Here is a 16,289-nt window from a genome sequence, read left to right on the forward strand (position 1 = left end):
TCCACTTACACATGGATTTTTTTCATGGTTGGTTGAATCCACAGAATCAGAACCACACATCTGGAGGGGCAGGTATGGGACTTGAGCATCTGCAAAATTTAGTATCCACAGCAGGTCCTGGATCCAATCTCCCGCAGATACTGAGGGTCTACTGTTAGGAATGTATGTTTCTATATGTTTGTGTGTGTGTGTGTGTGTGTGTGTGTGTGTGTGTGTGTGTGTGTGTGGATAGATAGGTAGATAGGCAAAATAAACATACATACCTATATATACACAGACAGTCATGTACACACACATTATTTTAGCTATTGTTATTTATTTATTTATTGTCTTTTTTAGGGCCACACCCACAGCAAATGGGGGTTCCCAGGCTAGGGGTCTAATCAGAGCTATAGCTGCCAGCCTGCACCATAGCCTCAGCAATACCAGATCCACATCTGCGACCTACACCACAGCTCACAGTAACACTGGATCCTTAACCCACTGAGCGAGGCCAAGGATCAAACCCGCAACCTCATGGTTCCTAGTCCTATTCGTTTCCCCTGTGCCATGACGGGAACTCCTAGCTATTGTTATTTTAAGAAGTTTTTTTTTTTTAATTTTCCTTCCTTCCCTTTCCTCGGTGTAACATTTTAGGAAACGCTACCTTGAAAGGGAGCAAAGCAAAATACAGGAAACAAGAGCCTAGCATGGCTGCTACCTCAGGAGGTGCAGCACATCAGTTGTTCACATACTGACTCTGTCTTCAGTCTTTCCTAACTTTTGGCTTGGGGGTTAAAGTAATGAACTTGCATTGCTTTTCCCTTTAACTGCTGGGAGGAATCATTGCACTGCTAGATAATGCTGGGGCAACCTTTGGAAGTTTCATAATAAATGCCACTTAACCAACTGATGTTTCTAGTAAAGTTTGAAAAATTCATAGTTTATTATTCGTCAAGGATGAAGCTTTAAAGCTCATATGCCTCTTTTTTCACTTTAAAGCTTAAATACTTGCGTGGGTATATAAGAGAACAAGAAATGACCCTATCTGCTTAGGCTTCATGAAAAGGGAGGTACCATTTCTGAGCATAGCCCCATTGACTGTCCTAAAGTTAGCTGGAGATAACTTGCTTTTGAAAATGTTGCTTTTGTAAAAAGAAGTGGAACTCATTAAAACAGATAAAACAAAGAAAGAAGTGAACATAGAAACTGAGAAAATACAATGTTGGAAATGACCACACACAGGTACATTTGCAACAGTATTCCACTTCTTCAATTCCTGGTGCCAGTTTGATGTCATGTGGGCATGACATGTGGTCAGAGCAGGTAACACATTCTTGACATTCTCTGTTAACTTTGACTTCCCAAAGTTACCTTGAATAAAATAAATATGTTTGAACAATCCTCAGAAACTAGTTTAAGTGTCTCCTCAGTTTACAGAGCCTACCAAAAGCAGGTTGGAGTGGGTTGATATACAATCATGCATATTCATACAATATTTTTTAGCATCTGTAGCATCTGGAAAGATTTCTCTGTTGCATGTGAGGTGAAAGGACAGAGCATGTTTAAGTCCGAGCTTTAAAGCAGTTGTGTTAATTGTTAACTTTTGCTGAGTCTGTACATTTAGAAAGGTAACAATCGCAGCATGTTAAGATCATAACTGTTAGATTAATGCTTGGAGGGGGGAACTGTGCTGATGTGAAGCATTAAGGGCTGGATGAGTTCAGCCAGATATGCTGCCTCCAGTGTATTTGTGTAATGCTATTTACTAGATTTCAAATGGACTGCTGAGAAAGACGAAATAGAATCTCATGTATTATCTCTGTCTTGAAAAAAAAAAAAAGATAATGAAATTGTTCTCTTGTTGGCATATATTTTATTAACCTTTGTGGAATCAACTTAAAGAACAGATACCCCTATAGAGTTGAAACCTTTTGCTAAAGTGGAGTGTTAGTAAATGCATTCGTGAGTTCTAGGTGCAGTAGAAGAGGTAGGTACCTTTTTTTTTTTTTCAAACCAAAGAATAATATGGCATATTCTAGGGCTACCTAGAGAGAAAAAAATGCAAGGTAAAAATGCAACTAAATTTCTTTCTTTTCTTTACAGAGCCTGGAGAAAGTTCTTCTGGAATTCAGTCATAAGGAATTATTTGATTTCTATAACAAGGTCTGTATTTTTTTAAATAATTTCTAATATGTGGGGGTTTTCCACAATATTTCCCTCATTTTATGAATCCTTTTTTTTTTTTTTTTCCCACTTTTTAGTGCTGCACACACGGCATATATAAGTTCCCAAGCTGGGGTCAAATCAGAACTGTGGCCACTGGCCTCCACCACAGCAATGTGGGGTCAGGTCCGAGCTGTGTCTGCAACCTACACCACAGCTCATGGCAATGCTGGATTCCCAACCCACTGAGCGAGGCCAGGGATCGAACCTGCATCCTCATAAATACTAGTCAGATTCATTTCTGCTGAGCAGCGGAACTCCCTGAATTCTTTTTTTTTTTTTTTTTTTTTTTTTGTCTTTTCGCCATTTCTAGGGCCGCTTCTGCGGCATATGAAGGTTCCCAGGCTAGGGGTCGAATCGGAGCTGTAGGCACCAGCCTACACAGAGCCACAGCAACACGGGATCTGAGCTGCGTCTGCAACCTACGCTACAGCTCATGGCAACGCCGGATCCTTAACCCACTGAGCAAGGCCAGGGATTGAACCCGCAACCTCATGGTTCCTAGTCGGATTCGTTAACCAGTGAGCCACGATGGGAACTCCCTGAATTCTTATTTTTAAATGCACTGTTGTGGAGCTAAGTTCTTTAAACTATCCTTGTAAACACCTTATGTTTCACAGTAGAAATCATTGCCAAGATGAGAATCTGACAAACTAAATGAGGAAGAAAATGGATATGATTTTAATTAAAGCAATAGGATTGTTGCTTTTTTAATTAATTAATTAATTAATTTGTCTTTTTAGGGCTGTACCTGTGGCATATGGAAGTTTCCAGGCTAGGGTTCAATCGGATCTATAACTGCCTGCCTGCGCCACAGCCACAGCAATGCCAGATCTGAACCTCATCTGTGGCCTATACCACAGGTCACCACAACACTGATTCTTAACCCACTGATTGAGGCCAGGGATCTGACTAGCATCCTCCTGGATACTAGTCGTGTTTGTTACTGCTGAGCCACAAGGGGAACTCCAGGATTGTTGCTTTAATGTAAAGCATCAACGCGTGGTATCTAGCCACACTGGCACTTTAGATAAGGTGATGTTAAATGTTTCAATTCCTGGGTCCAAGGGAAAAAGAAGATACCAGACCTTTAAAGATTTATCTTTAAGGATATTTCATGTTTCCTTTTAAGAACAGATTTTGTCATCCAGGGAAACATACTTCTCCCTCTAACCCCCACTATCCCGCCCTTTAAAAATCTTGTGTAGCGATCATTTAAAATCAAACAGCTGGGTGCATTTCAAACAGAATATTTAGAAATCTTTCTTTACAAATGTGAAAACTTAACAAGCTTGAATTTTAATATATTTGCATAAAAAGAAAATTTTTCTGAGTGGTATATTTATTGCTATGTGAGTGGCTTTAAAATGCATGGTTGCCACCACCATTTTTTCCTTCATTTACATGTTTCTAAACAACACTTCATATGAATTTCTCTCGCCTCACCAACTTTTTCTCTCTCCCTCTCTCTCTCTTTTTCTTCTTCTTTTTTTTTTTTTTTTTTTTTTTTTTTTGGTCTTTGTAAATAGCTAGAGACCATACAAGCACAGCTGGATTCCCTTACATGATGTTCTTGAAGACTGGTTTCTCTGTCACACTCCTGCCACCTCATTATTTTGCATTGAAGATAAACTGCCAGGTTGTGTTTTCTGAAGGATTCACTAGCTTTCTTCTTGTAAATTATACAGCTTACTGCTTTGTAGACAAATAACCGCCAAGGAAGATCACTGTTCTGAGTGCTCAGGTTCCAATATGCATTCTCTTGTTCTGAGAGCCAACAGCAAGTAATGGTTAAGAACACTTCTGCGTTAAAGAAAATAGCTGTGAATATCATGTGGTTATTACTGTCCTGTTTTTGTTTTATTGCCTGACCCGTTTATTTTTTACATACTTGATGATACTTGTAGGTATCAAGGAGGGTCCATGGATACAAAGTATACTGTATATTTTAAAACAGGGAACTTTAGTGATTACATTGATAAAAATAAGTAGCCACATGCAATTAAGTACATTATGATTTTTTTTCTTTAATACAGTGAGTATATTTTCTTGGGAAATAATACAGGGAGGACATTTTAAATAGAACTAGTACTAGCATATCATTCAGTTCCAGTGTGAGCATCTCTGTGCACTTTAGATTTTTCTCTACATTTAATGATTTAGTAACAGTTTGGGGGTTTGTGTGCTTTTCTTTGTACTGCAAATTAATAATGATTAATTATTAATTTCATAGCATGGGAGACAGATCCACATAATGAGTAAAAAATAATTGTAATGAGTGCCAAACAAATATCCTTAAAATTCTAAAACATACTTTTTACATTCTCTTTCTATGAATATGTTAATTAATTTCACTCAATAAGATTTTTTGTCTCAGAATTATTTGAACTGAAGTGCACAGCATTTTATTCTGTGGATGTATATAAATATGAGTATGGTTGCCTACAGAAAATAATATCACTTGAATTTTTATGAATGAAATGTCTGTACTACATTTTTTTTCTAGAGAGAAAGACAGACATGGTGGGAGAGGACAGGAGAGATAGGAGGGGAAGGGAGAGAGAAAATGAGAGAGAGAGAATAACAGAGATACAAATATGACTTCACATGAAAGAATTGGATTTCAGACATACCCTATAGTTAAACGGAGTCACTGAATTTAAGTCACATTTCTTATATGAGGTTTCTGAGTAATAGGAATGTTAAATGACTCCCAGATATATGTTCAGTATATGGAATGTATGCACTTACTTATTTTATATGTGCTTATATATTGTTGTTTAGAAGGCTTAGGAATTTGGATTATTTCAGAAAGTAAATATTACAGTGGCTGTCCATAGTTGGTAGACTTGAAAAGTTTTTAAACTCAAACTTCCACTGATAGGATATCTAGAAGACATGTTTAGAATGGGATTTGTTTCGATATGTAGCTGTGTGGTCCGTCTTAAATTTTTATATTCTGTTCTGCTGGTCCCCAGAGGTAACCACATGACCACTATAAACGTTTTGGTAAATACTCTTTCAGCTGATTTCTTATATACAAATAAACATGCCTCATTTCAAGTTGAATTTATTAGGCCTTCCTGACAGAGACCATATGGATAGACAGAAGTTTTCATTGGTTTAATGGCCAACTTAACTCCCAGTATAGATATCTAAATTAAATGTGACACTTCCAAGCAAAATTTCTTATTAAGTAGCTTAAAATAGTGATAAATTGTTTTCTCTCCATCAGTATAGTTCAGGAAAGTCTGACCAAAGGCATTGCAGAAAGGACCAGTAAGCAGTAGGTTTAATTCCAACTAAGAACATAATTATTCTTGAAATATAGTTTTTTTCTTTTCTTTCTTTTCTTTTTTTTTTTTTTTCTTTTTTTTCTTTTTAGGGCCGCACCTACAGCCTGTGGAGATTCCCAGGCTAGGAGGCCAGGGATGGAACCCACAACCTCAGATTTGTTTCTGCTGTGCCGTAGCAGGAACTCCCATCCTGAAATACATTTATTGTCAATAATTTTATTTCTTAAGGTATCACCATTGTTACAATACACAAGTCAAAAAAAAGTATCATTCCCAAGGATTATTAAATGTGTGTTACTTTTTCAGAGAAGTAAGATGGGTGGGGCAATAAGTGGGAACTGAAACCTATTCTCTTAGTACATTAACATGTATTGCAAGTTGCTTATCAAAAGGATTGAATAAAAATAAATTACTTGCTAGAAAGGAGCATTACAAATAATGTTTGCAATTCTTCTGTTAGAAAATATGATTGTTTTTAGTTAGGAAATACCAAAAAAAAAAAAAAAACCGTGAAGGAATAACCTAAAATTGTAGAATCTCATCATCTAGAAATGGCCATTAATGACATTTTGGTAGATTTTATTGAAAGTTGTTTTTTGTTTTTTGTTTTTTCCATTCATATGTCTTTCTCCTTTTTTTCCTTCTTACATAACAAATTGGATTAATGCAATAAATATAGTTTCACACTTTGCTTTGCTTCTGTAACATTGTAACATAAGGATTTTTCTTGCCCTTATTGTATAAAACATAATTTTGACATATATTAAATTGTCCTTCATTTAAATGAGCTACTACACTTTATTTAGTCAACCAGTCTATTTTGGGGCATTTAGATTATTTCCAGTTTCTTAACATGCTAAAGAATACGCTGGGAATATCATTATAAATAAACCTAGACCGCATGTCTTATTTTATTAATATAGATTGCTAGAATTGGGATTATTATGCCAAAACTATGAAGATTTGCTTTCTATTTTTATTTCTAATGTGATTGTATTATAAAAATAAAATTGCCTATTTAAAAAAAAACAGTTAAGAAGTCTCTTTTGCTATCTCACTCCCCAGAAGCACCTCCCTAACTAGTCGGAAACATTTGTTTTGTATCTTTTCACATGCTTCATGTAAATTAAAATACCCTTGTCTGTGTATGTTTTTATCTGTGTGCATTTATTTTAAGGCTGTTTTGCATATTGATAAATTGTTTTCCCAAAGGTTCACATCAGTTTATACTTTCACCAACCATGAATGAGAATTCGCCTGCCCCAAGCCAACATCATCAGCCCCTTCCTCCTCCTGTTCATGTCATTCTTTTTAATCTGGGAATGGGTTTGGGGAAGAGTGTTGAGGGAGATTGAAGCATCGCTAATGCCTTGGGGTATGTTATGTTGATAATTCCGGACAGATTGAAGAGGAAGATCTCTTCTAAAATCTGCAAATTTGAAGTACGGTTGTACAGTATTTAGTGTAAGGGCATTGAAGTCAGACATTTATTTCCTTCACAAATATTCAGTGATGCCTATGGTTCCAGGAACTGTGTGTACACTAGGTACTATGCTAACAGTCATGAGCAAAACTAATATAGTTCCTGGCTTCTTGAAGTGTAATATATTATACAGTCAGTTAAAAAAACAACCAAAATGTGGAGTTCCTATTGTGATGCAGTCTGACTAGTATCCATCCATGAGGATGGGGGTTCAATTCTGCCATGAGCTGTGGTGTAGTTTGCAGACGTGGCTTGTGATGCAATCTGACTAGTGTCCATGAGAATGCGGGTTCAATCCTGCCAAGTCCCTGTGGCTGTGGTGTAGGCTGGCAGCTGTACCTCCAATTTAACCCCTAGCCTGGGAACTTCCATATGCTGCAAGTGCGGCTCCAAAAAGCAAAACAAAAGAAAAGAAAAAAGTGTAATAAATTGTGAAAAAATATGGAATGAAAAATAATTAGGTTCTCTTAGGAGAAAATAAAACGTAGGACCAATCTTAGAGGGGCCATCAAAGAAAGACTCTGAGGAAGTGGTATTTGAGCTGAGGGTCCTGTAGGATGAGTTGGGATGAAGCAATAGCAGAATGGAGTACAAAGCACTCTGGATAGAATGGCTCATGCAAAATTCCAGAGTCTGGAAAAGGCTTAGAACATTTCAGGAACCAAAGATCATTGTGGCCAGAGTGTTGTGAACAGGGAATAGTGAAGTGCTTTTCAGTTAGAGGTAGCCTGTCACGTCTACCAGCAAAATATATTGCAAATCTATCCCAAGGCCATTACCTTTTCCAAGCTACAGTCATCTTTGCCCCAGACTGCCCCACTTCCTCTACCCCCCCTTCAGTCCATTCTCTACATAGAGCTAATATTTTTTAAACATTATTCGTATGAATTATACCATCTCCCTGCTTCAGACCCTTCAAAGACTTCCCATTACACTTCAAATAAAATTTAAGTGTCTGCACCTTCAGGACAGACCAAAGAGTCATATTCTAGTTCTCCTGCTTTTTGTGTTACTAAATTTGCTAAAGCTCAGTTTCCTCATCTTTGCAATGGGAATAATAATAACCTGAATTACATGGGAGCATTCTGAAGATTAAATGAGATAATTTGTATTAAACATTTAGCATAATTACTAATTTGCAATAATAGCATTAGTGTTAGCTGTCATTTTCATAATCACTAAAGAAATGATTGGGCTTTCTGTTGAAATCATTCCAGAAAAGGTTTGGATTAAAGTCAAAATTGGAGAAAGCTTGCTATGAAGCCCTTTTACTTGAGTTTAGTTAGAGTTTATAAAAACTCATTTTATGGTAACTTAATTTGAGCTTAATGTCCATCTATCCCATTTTTCATTTTTAGTTATTTTTAATTTTTAAGTGTTTTTTTTTTTCTTTTTACGGCTGCACCTGCAATATATGCAAGTTCCCAGGTTAGGGGCTGAATCAGAGCTGCAGCTGTCAGCCTACACCACAGCCACAGCAAGTCCAGGTTCAAGCCATATCTGTGATCTACAGTGCACCCTATGGCCAGATCCTTAAACCACTGAGCAAAACCAGGGATCGAACCCACATCCTCATGGATACTGGTCAGATTCTTAACTCACTGAGCCACAATGGGAACTCCCTTAATTTTTTTTGTGTGGTGGAATCTCCCTTCATTTTTTATGAGCAAGGTAATAGATGTATTTTGAGATAGGACCAGAATCAGTAATACATTTTTTCTGTGATTGTATTTCTACATGGCTCTTCTTGCTCTGAAGGTTCTTTTTTTTTTTTTTTCTAACTTTATTTCATGTATTTTTATCTCTTTTTACTTTAGCAGTGGCTTCTATGTCTTATCTATCTATTGTACCAGGGATCTACAAGCCATGGCCTATGGGCCAAATCCAGCCTCCACTTGTTTTTCTAAAGTTTTATTGGAACACAGCTCTCGTGGACAGACTCCCAATCATCCCTGCCTTTTGAATGTGGGCAGCACCTCTGAACTTGCTTCTAACCAATCAGATGTGCAAATGTAATGGGACGTCACTCCTGTGACTGACTGTGTTACATTATGTAAAATTCTGTTCTGCCACCAAACTCACTCTAAACACTTCCTCTCTTCTTGGCAAAGAAGCAAGCTGCCATGTTGTAAGTGGGCTGTGGTTGGAACCACCAGGAAAGGAACTAGGGTGACCTCCAGGTGCTGAGGGCAACCAGTAGCCACCAGGAAACTGAGGCCCTGAGCCCTCAGCTCCCTGGTCACAAGGAAATAAATGTGAGAATGACCTGCGTGAGTTTGGAAGTGAATTCCTTCCCAGTCAAGCCTCCAGAGGAGAACGCAGTCCAGCTGACTGATTATAGCCTTGTGCGATCCTACATGAAGGACCCAGACTCCTGACCCATGGTGATTGTGAGATAATAAATGTTTGTTGATTTAAACTTCTTACTTTATAGTACTTTGTTATGTTGTAATATCTAAAACAATAGCCATGCTCTTTCTTTTAGTCATATAGTCTAGTCTGTGGCTGCTTTTGCACAGAGTTAAATGGTTGCAACAGAGAGCATATACCCAGAAAGCCTGAAATATTTACTGCCTGGCTCTTTACATGAAACATTTGCAGACTCATTCCTTACACGTGCTTTCCTAGGGCCTCCCTAGAGGAATATAGCAGTTGAGAGGGGATACATAAATCCATAAGATGGGTTTGGTGTATGTTTCTGTAGCATCCGTTTAAATTTTGCCAGCCACCTGGCCATCCAATTGGAAATTAGATTTTTCCATGCTCTGTGTCTACTGCAGCCATATGACTAGGTCTCACCTTTGAAATGTGAGTGGAAATTATATCCATCTTCACTTTCCTTTGCCCTTTCTGTGACTGAAACAAATTTGAAGCTAAGTCACCTTTTTTTTTTTGCTTTTTAGGGCCACACCTGCGGCATATGGAAGTTCCTGGGGTAGGGGTTGAATAGGAGCTGCAGCTTGCCGGCCTATGCCACACACAGCAACATGGGATCCAAGCTGTATCTGCAACCTACACCACAGCCACAGCAACGCTGGATCCTTAACCCACTGAGTGATACCAGGAATCAAACCCACATCCTCATGGATGCTAGTCAGGTTCATAACCCGCTGAGCCACAATGGGAACTAAAACTAAGTCAGCTTTGACCAGAGAAGGATAATAATCCCTTAAGGGGTAAAGAGCAACAAGATGGAAGGAAGTCCGGTCCGTGAATGTCCTCAGGCAGCAGTACTGCTGATATGACCTTGAAAAACTACTGCTTCCAGACCCTTACATGAGAAATAAAACATGTTTTTTAGTAACTATATTCGGTATCTTTTTAATACAGCAGCTTGTTCTGTACTCTAATATGGGGGTGACATGATTTTAATTAGCCAGTAATTTGGAGCATGCATATTTATAAAGAGAGGTAAATATTTTGAAGTATAGTTGAAAATACATATAAATGTTAAAAGAGAAAATGGGAAACTGCAAAAACACTTTGTGCTTGTGTCCTGCCACTTCAGGCTACATTCTCAGAGCCACTGAGAAGATATATGCACCCCCTCCACCAGTGTGGCTCCTTGGGAAGGAAACCATAGAACCATAGGTATACATTGTGGATTTCCCCCACAATCTTTATATAATCTCTTCTCCACTGTTGAAGAAGAGGGCCAGGACAGTTCTGACTTGTTCAGGCTCATTAGTCAGAAGGTGCTCAGAAATTAGAATTTGAGTTTCAAATGAGTCAATTTGGCTTCCCTAAAACTTTGATTTTTGTCATCATTATGCAAATAGTTCTGCTCAATATACCAGCCTCATTTAAGGCTAAAATTAGGAACACATTAATTTGAGGGATTTGATAGTAAAGCTTAATGGCATTTATAATTTTGCAGAATTTCAAGGGTCTTATCATTGCTTCCTTCTCCCCTCCCTTCTCCCTCCCCCGTCATACCTACTCTTGAATCTTTTTAAAGGTCTTTCACTTCTCTGAAGTGTAAGGTTGAACTTGCTGAGAGGAGACCTATGATCTAAATCCATGTGATGGCAGTTTTCATAGCTTGCCTTATTTGTTTTATTTGAAGTAGACATTTATTAGTTTTTATTTCTAAAGAAATATTTAGCAAAGAGAAAAACGTTGAAGCAAATCCAGGCTATAAATCTGTAAGGAAGAGGTTGCTACAGGATGAGAGAAGCTGTTTTAATCTCCACGGCAGGAAAAATAATGAATGTATAATATAAAACCAGAGTTCAGTCATTTTTAGCATCTTTTAATGAGACTATGAGAATCTCATTCTATAAATGGCTTGGTTTCTTAAAATATTTTTTTTAAAGAAATCTAGGTAAAGGGAAGAAGGGGAAAGCAGTTAACAATAAGTTAATAGTTGCATTTATTTCTGATACTGAGTTTAAAAGAGCATAATCCATCCTTCTTGGGTTGTTTAAGGAAAAGTCAATAATAAGGTTTTCCTCATCTTTAATAAACGTGGACTTGCTGAGAGGCCTGGAGCTCCGTGATGCCTTAAGTCTTTCCCCCATGTCTCCTTGCTTCTGAGGGAGCCAGGCTTTCTTTATGTTTCTGGTATGCAGTTCACGTACTTCTTACAGGTTCAGCCAGACTACCTAAGAACAGAGCAAAGAGCTGTCCCCAGAAACAGGCTGCTCTAACACTTCCACACAGGAGGCTTCAGCATTTCTCCCTCTCCAGGAACGCAGTTATGCTTTGGCGATAGAGCACAGTAATTTTCCAAATGACTGGAGAAAGGAGTGACTCATACATCCCAGGCCACGTGCTCGACTCTGCCGTCCAGCCTCTCGCTCTCTTACATGCTGATGTAAGTAGTCTTGTGAACATCAGGGTATTTAAGAAATATTGACTGAATGAGTTAATGGAATACATTAGTATTTTTTTTTCTTTTTCTCTCTCCATCTCTCCTATTTGCACATTGCCCTCTGAATTCTTAAATACAGGCAAAACCATCAGAAACCTCAGATTTACAAGAGTACATTTCAAATGGCTATCGCCAAATGCATTGGTAAACCCCACCACCACCACCACCAGGTAACAGCCACCTCTCTTCTGGGGAGGATCGCCTCAGGTCACCGATCCTTTCATTCACCAAGCAGGAGTGGCACGTACACTGATTAAAAGCCTGGTCACCTGCTAGAGAACCAGATTTCTCCCCTCCAGAATGCTAGAGCAAGTTCTCCCACTGCCGTGAGGAGATTTATGGTGATCGCAAACTTGACCTAGACATGCTTCTGGTACTAATGCCGCAAACACCGAAAAAACTTACGTTCCTACCAAACTCAGAGGTGCTAATGCGACAGGGTCAAATGGAGTGCTCCAGAAAGATAGCTGCAACATTCTAACGTTGAGATGTATGTTAAGTATGTATAGATTTCATGAGCTCATTACCCAGATTTCAGTTTCCTGTTGAAGAAGTGGTCTTGATTAATCAAGGCACACAGATACACACTGCCCACAACAAGGCTTTCTCACTGATGTGGGTAGTTTGACGATGACACAGATTGTTCCAAGTTATCCCAAACATACAGGCTGGATAAAAATCTGAAAAAGTTCACACGCGTAATGCAGAATGCAAGCAAGATGCAGAGAGCCATGCAGAAAACTGTTCAATAACACTTTTAAATTAAAATTGAGTTAGTATTTTAAATTAAAATTAAAATTTTCACTAGGTTACCAAGACTGTATATTTTTATTTTTTTTTTTATTTTTTCCTTTTTCAGCCACTCCCATGGCATATGGAAGTGCTCAGGCCAGGGACTGAATCTAAGCCACAGCTGTAGAAACACCTGGGCCTTAACCCACTGCTCCACAGCAGGAGCTCTTAGGACTGTGTTAAGATGTAGAGTCCACTGTGAGAGATCAGTTTGTTTTTGATATAAATGATGATTTATAACATCTAACTTCCACCTCATGGCAGTAAAGATCCTCTCTGTCAGAGTTTACTGTAAAAGCGTGTTCTGTACCTTACTTGTGTGATCTAAAATAACTCGAATAGTAATAACTCGTCATCCAGTTTGGGTGCATCAGCTTTCTGGACTTGAAAATTACTCAACACAGTTGTTCCTCACTCAGCAGGCTTGAGGGACTCTGGGAGTGGCCACCTCTTCTAGGTGTGCTATTATCCTCCCTGGTAGGTTTGGCTCAGCGGTCTTAGAAAGTTCCGCTGGGCAGACTTAGATGTGTTGATGGAGTCCCTGAGCCGATGGGTCAGCAGAGTGTGACTGCCCTGTGTTGTGTTATTGCTTCAGGTACTCAATGAGAATTTGCTCACATGTTCTGATTTTACAGTGCTGTGCTTTCCTCTGCAGGCTCCAGGAACCCCTCCTCCCATCTTTCATTTTCCTGGATTATTTTCTTTGGGTCCATAAATTCATTCCTTGGGAGTTTCTGTTGTGGCTCAGTGCTTAATGAACCCGACTAAGATCCATGAGGATGCGGGTTTGATCCCTGGCCTTGCTCAGTGGGTTAAGGATCCAGCATTGCCATGAGATGTGGTGTAGGTTGCAGACAAGGTTCGGATCCTGCCTTGCTGTGGCTGTGGCATAGCCTGGTAGCTGTAGCTCCGATTCAACCCCTAGCCTGGGAACTTCCATATGCCATGGGGTGTGACCCTGAAAAAACAAAAAATGCATTCCTATAAATGCCTTTATACTTTAGGATCTCTTCTTTTTAGGTTTCATATTCAGTTACATTTGTAATCAGCATAGTCACAATTAAATTTTTATTCTTAGATTTAGCTTTATAGTTTATGCTGGGGGATCCAGGATTACAAAACTATTGACTTAAAAAGGTGACACCTCGAAAAATCAGATTTTTCTTTCTATAGAATCATTTTTTTTAGAAGACAATCCTCCTATAATTAAATAATTATTCCCCTTTCCATCAGCTTCCTAAGACTAAATTTTATGTGTTTTGCTTTACTAAAGAAGCCACCTCTATTTCATAAGCGTCTCTGTATAGGCTTTCAAATAGAACATGTTTGTGGGGAGAGGGTGAATGTTTTACAGGGAAAGAAATGTTTCTGTTCCTCTGCTTTCTTTGTGTTGTCTCCCTTTCCAGCTCCCCCCATCTCGTAAGGGAGAATGCTCAGCCATTCCTTTTGGTCAGTTATAAAATATTGATTGATTGATGTTTACGGATGGGCAGAGTGCTATAAAAAGACTTTCATGCATGGTGATCCTCCCTCGAACTTCCTGCTTTCACTGCATGAGTTGGGAAAGAGGGCCTAGTCATCTTTCTCTGCCTCAGCAAAGCATCAGCACTTTAGTTCTGTGCCATGTGGCTGGCAGGGATGAGTGATGGTCCAGAATTTGAGCTGAAGCTGAGATGTGTAAGGAAGAAGGGAAAGGTAATAATAAAGTGTTACTTTGTTTCTCAACTGCTATCATCCTTTCTGTATGTAGCTTCCTTGGGAATGTCAATTGTTGAAGAGTGACAGGCAACACAAGATTTGGGGGTTTTCTAGTCAAGTGCCATTAAATGCACTCACAATTTCCCCTCTGTCCTCTATAAATAATAGCAAATGTGTCTTACTTTTCAGTGGTGAACATGTGTAGAGACTATGGACAAAAATACCAGAGTCATCATTCTTACCTCTCAACTCTCAAATGGGCGGGAGTAAGAGAAGGAGGCTTTAAAAATCAATGACTGACTTTGTCTGAGGACCCCATTCCTGATAAGCAAAATCTCCACTTCTCTGAAAACAGAGGGGAGACATTGCTGAGTCAATTTCAAAGGCTGCAACAGACCAGTGAGACCAGGTCACCGGAAGGATGGAAATTCACCTCACATGCACCTTCCTCTACATTTCTGAGAACTTGAACTTCAGCTGCTCCCACCAGCTCCCTATGAAGCTGAACAGGGATGGAATGTACCTTTGATAGCCTGACATGATTCTGTCTTTTGACCGTTCGTTGACTTTGTGGAAGGAAAAGAACAATTGAAAACAGGGCTCCTCTCTTTCCAGACTAAGCATTTACAATGCAGACAACTAGGTAGGAAACTGAGAAGAGAGGATGAGATGTTTACTGACTGATCAAGTTAGCCCCATATGCTCCAGTAACAGATGTCCGAAGTACTTCAGGGCTGCCTTTGTGCTTCCTTTTCTAAATGTGTGTAGTTATCGGCCGGTAGAACTGATTCACATCTTACGAAACCCACAGAATTTGCTTCAGGCATGAGAACGACTGAATTTAAGACTTCTTCCATATGGTAGTTTCACCCTGAAGTATTTAACCCATACCAGTGTGTTGCATATCAAAAGCAGAGCAACTTGATTTTGCGATGCCAAGTTGTTTCTGCTTCCAACAATTAAACACTACCTTGCTCAAATCTATGAAAGTGCTCATTGGCTGAACTTCATCCACAAAATGTGTTATAGGCAGGACCAAAAAAAAAAAAAATCTAATTAATGATGTTTAGCTTTAAAGAGTATGTGACATTTTCCCTCCTTGCAGGGGGCTCTGAGAAGTCCCAGGGTATGTTCAAAATAATTAAACTTGCTTACTTCTTTCTGCTTCTTCCGGACTGCCATTGTGGGGAAGGGAAGCCAGATGGCAGGATGCTTCTCCCCCAGACCAGTCATCATGTCCTCAGTTTTTGTCCCTTCCAGCTGTTCCCAGCTTGTTCCCATCTTCCTCCCTGCATGGATCCACTGCAGACCCAGGATGGGCAGAGTGAGAGCCACAGACCACCAGGAGCTTACCATTTATGCAGAGATACCCTTCAGACCTCAAATAGCAGGACCCAAGATGCCAGACAGAGCTCTCATGTCATCTACTGTGACATTTCTGCTGCAAAAATATAATAAATAAATGAATAACTTAGCAGCTGCTTTTTATATATATAAATGTAATATGTAATATTTTTTACATAAATGTAAAATGTAATATTTTTTTTTAAGGAAGAGAGAGTAATAGAGAAAGGAATGGCCAAAGGTTTGTCTGTGTGTGTGTTGTTGTTGTTTTAATTTTTTTAATTATTTGTTTATTTTTTATGACCACACCTGTGGCACATGGAAGTTCCCAGGCTAGAGGTCATACTGGAGCTGCACCTGCTGGCCTATGCCACAGCCACACCAGATCTGAGCCACATCTGTGACCTACACCACAGCTCACAGCAACACCAGATCCTTAACCCACTGAGCGAGGCCAGGGATGGAACCTGCATCCTCATAGCTACTAGCTGGATTCTTAACCTCCTGAGCCACAATGGGTACTCCTGTGTGTATGTGTTTTTAAAGGTGTTATATTTACAAAAAAATTCATTTTGGTAACCCTATGATTACCATTCAG

At 39.1% G+C, this 16,289-nt stretch overlaps 1 protein-coding gene across 10 annotated transcripts in view; it reads left to right on the plus strand.

The window, feature by feature from the left end:
• The window catches only part of COMMD10 (COMM domain containing 10), a 205,867-nt gene that overhangs the window by 185,380 nt on the left and 4,198 nt on the right, over nt 1-16,289 (plus strand). For 3 of the 10 annotated variants that reach the window (XM_021079246.1, XM_021079249.1, XM_021079259.1), the window contains one exon: nt 2,086-2,145. In XM_021079246.1, the coding sequence (XP_020934905.1) occupies nt 2,086-2,145 (60 nt within the window). 10 annotated transcript variants of the gene reach the window in all.

This window comes from Sus scrofa, chromosome 2 (assembly GCF_000003025.6).
Source record: "Sus scrofa isolate TJ Tabasco breed Duroc chromosome 2, Sscrofa11.1, whole genome shotgun sequence".
Classification (NCBI taxonomy): domain Eukaryota; kingdom Metazoa; phylum Chordata; class Mammalia; order Artiodactyla; family Suidae; genus Sus; species Sus scrofa.